Here is a 2,747-nt window from a genome sequence, read left to right on the forward strand (position 1 = left end):
TTAATGCAGAGAATGTTTGATCTCCATAACTCTTTTCACAGCATCTTTTACTTCTTTGTTCCTTAAACTATAAATCAATGGATTTAACATGGGAATAACCAGTGTATAGAATACAGATACCACCTTCTCTTGTTCTAAGGAGTACTGAGAGCTTGGTTGAATATAACTGAAACTTATAGAACCATAAAATAAAGTAACAGCTGTCAGATGGGATGCACAGGTAGAGAAGGCTTTGTGTCTGCCTGCCGCTGAACGGATCCTCAGAATAGCAGCAACAATGAAGATATAAGAGAGAACCACGGTCAAAAGTGTAGTTATGGCAATGACTCCAGAGAACACCAAAAGCAGCAGTTCATTCATGGATGTGTCAGAACAGGAAAGCTTCAACAGGGGAGGAAGGTCACAGAAGAAGTGGCTGATGACATTAGGCCCACAGAAGGACAATTTTATTAATCCAATTGTATGTGTTAATGATGTGATAGTACCTCCTAAGCACGATCCCAACACTAGCAGAACACATATTAATTTTGTCATAACCACTGTGTAAGTTAGTGGGTTTACAATGGCCACATAACGGTCAAAAGCCATTGCAGCCAGCAGAAAGCCCTCTGTGGTAAGTAGTGATGCAAATAAAAAATATTGCAGGATGCATGCAGAAAATGAGATGGTCTCTCTTTCAACAAAGAAGTTCAGTAGCAATGTGGGTGCAAATACTGATGAATAACAGGCATCAACAAATGACAGAGAACGAAGGAAGTGGTACATAGGTGTGTGGAGTTTAGGAGTTATGTGGATTAGCATAAACATTCCCAGATTCCCCACCAAGGAAATGACATAGATCAAAAGGAACAATATAAAGAGAAACACCTTAAGTTCATCACGATCTGTCAGTCCCAAAAGGATAAATTCAGTAACAAATGTGAAGTTGACATCTGCCATGTAATTGTATGTCTTGGTACCTGCTAATGACAGGAGATTGAGATAAATTTGTAGCAATATGAGAATATCAGTAGCTAGAGAATTGTAAAATCTCTACCTTGATTTTCCTACTTATAAGTATACAAATTAAGAAGTCTAGATTTTTTTTTGAAAAACACTGCTTATTTGATTTTTAATATTAAGTTCCACTAGTAAAAATGCTAAATTATTAGCTGAAAATTGTGTTTAAGTATAATACTTATGGCACCTCCCCATGAATGCTAAAAAGGGGAAATTCTAGTTTATAAGATCATCAGAATTGATAGTGAAAATATAATCTTTGTTTACATTGAAGTATTCCTTTATAGTTTTTGAAAGTGTTAAAGCAACCAGTATGAAACACACGAAGACACATAATTTATAAAATATTGTTGAGGAATTTTATTCTAGCAGTGTGGCTATGATGGCGAGAGAAGACATCCAAAGGTTTTCTAGGTCTATGTGACCAGGCTGTAGTGATACACCTTCAATTCCTCTAGCTGGAATGCAAACACTCCCTTACTACAAACTTTTAATCCCAAACAACACAGGCAAAGATAGTTTGTAAAAAGAATGTGATTCTAGTTGAGGGGCAAACAAAGTGATAAATCAGAGAATAATTTGACATAAGGAGTCAAATATGGGATCTGTTCAACTCTCATGAAAACAGATCTGAAAGAGGTGATGTAAAGAAGCAAAGGTAATGAGAAAGAGAGAAAAAGGGAGAGGGGGGAGGCAGTTTTACTGGGACAAGTTTACAGACATAGCTTGGAAATAGAATAAGCCAGACACAGATTGAGACAGAACAAAGAAGATAATCAAGAGCCAGAAGAATAAAACAGATTACCAGAGGTAGTTTGATGCCAAACAGAGCAATTTAGTCAGAAGCCTAAAGAAGACAGTTTGAACCAGTCAACTTAGAGAGGAGTTTGGGCCAGAACAGGTGAGTTTATCCAGCTAGCCTGAGTTCAGAAAAAGCTAGAAAGGATGAGTTTATTCAGTAGAAAGCCTCCAAGGCAACAACCATTTCTGGAAAATACAATTACTTTTACAAAATATGGTACCCTTGAGAAGCATTAGGACATGGAGATGTACTTTTGTTGAATGCCCAGGAACTTGCACACACACTCACACACACACACACACACACACACACACACACACACACACACACACACACACACAAACACAAGGATACGGACATACTCACTCACACTATTGTACTTTGACCACATTCTGTTTAAGAACTGAGCATGGCCTTAGGATTTCAAAAGCTCAATGTAGGCCCAATGTCTGTCTCTTTATGTTGCCTATGGATCCAGATGTAGAACTCTCAATTACATCTCTCCAATACCATTTCTGTCTACATGTGATCATCCAGTAAAAATGGACTAAACTTCTGAAACTATAAATGCTCTCCTTTAAATCCTTTAAAAAAATATCACAAAGTCATTACCTATTCTGTGTATGTGAGTGTGATGTGAGGTCATGTGGGTTTGTTGTCATTGTTGTTGTTTTATGCATGATATTTAAGGCTTATACTACTTAGCCACCTAAATGATGCATTTGTGTGTTGTTTAAGTCTATATACAGGTGGCATGCATGCATGTATGTCTATTTAACTGTTACAAGTCGATAGTACCTAGAAACAACAATTTCTTCAATAACTCTTAGTTTGAAAAGTCTAGATCCAGAGAGTACTACTAAAGGATATTTGATGTGAAATGTAAAGCACTGTGAAAACTGCTGATTGATTTCAATGGAAATATTATTCATATACTTGGTATCAT

General features: G+C 36.8%; 1 protein-coding gene across 1 annotated transcript; it reads right to left on the reverse strand.

Annotated features, from left to right (window-relative positions):
* Olfr1106 (olfactory receptor 1106) lies at positions 1-939 on the reverse strand. Its single transcript, NM_146752.2, has one exon. It carries the CDS (start codon positions 937-939, stop codon positions 1-3), a length of 939 nt encoding a protein of 312 aa, NP_666963.2.
* Between the last annotated feature and the right edge of the window lie 1,808 nt (positions 940-2,747).

Source organism: Mus musculus, chromosome 2 (genome assembly GCF_000001635.26).
Source record: "Mus musculus strain C57BL/6J chromosome 2, GRCm38.p6 C57BL/6J".
In the NCBI taxonomy this organism is placed as follows: Eukaryota; Metazoa; Chordata; class Mammalia; order Rodentia; family Muridae; genus Mus; species Mus musculus.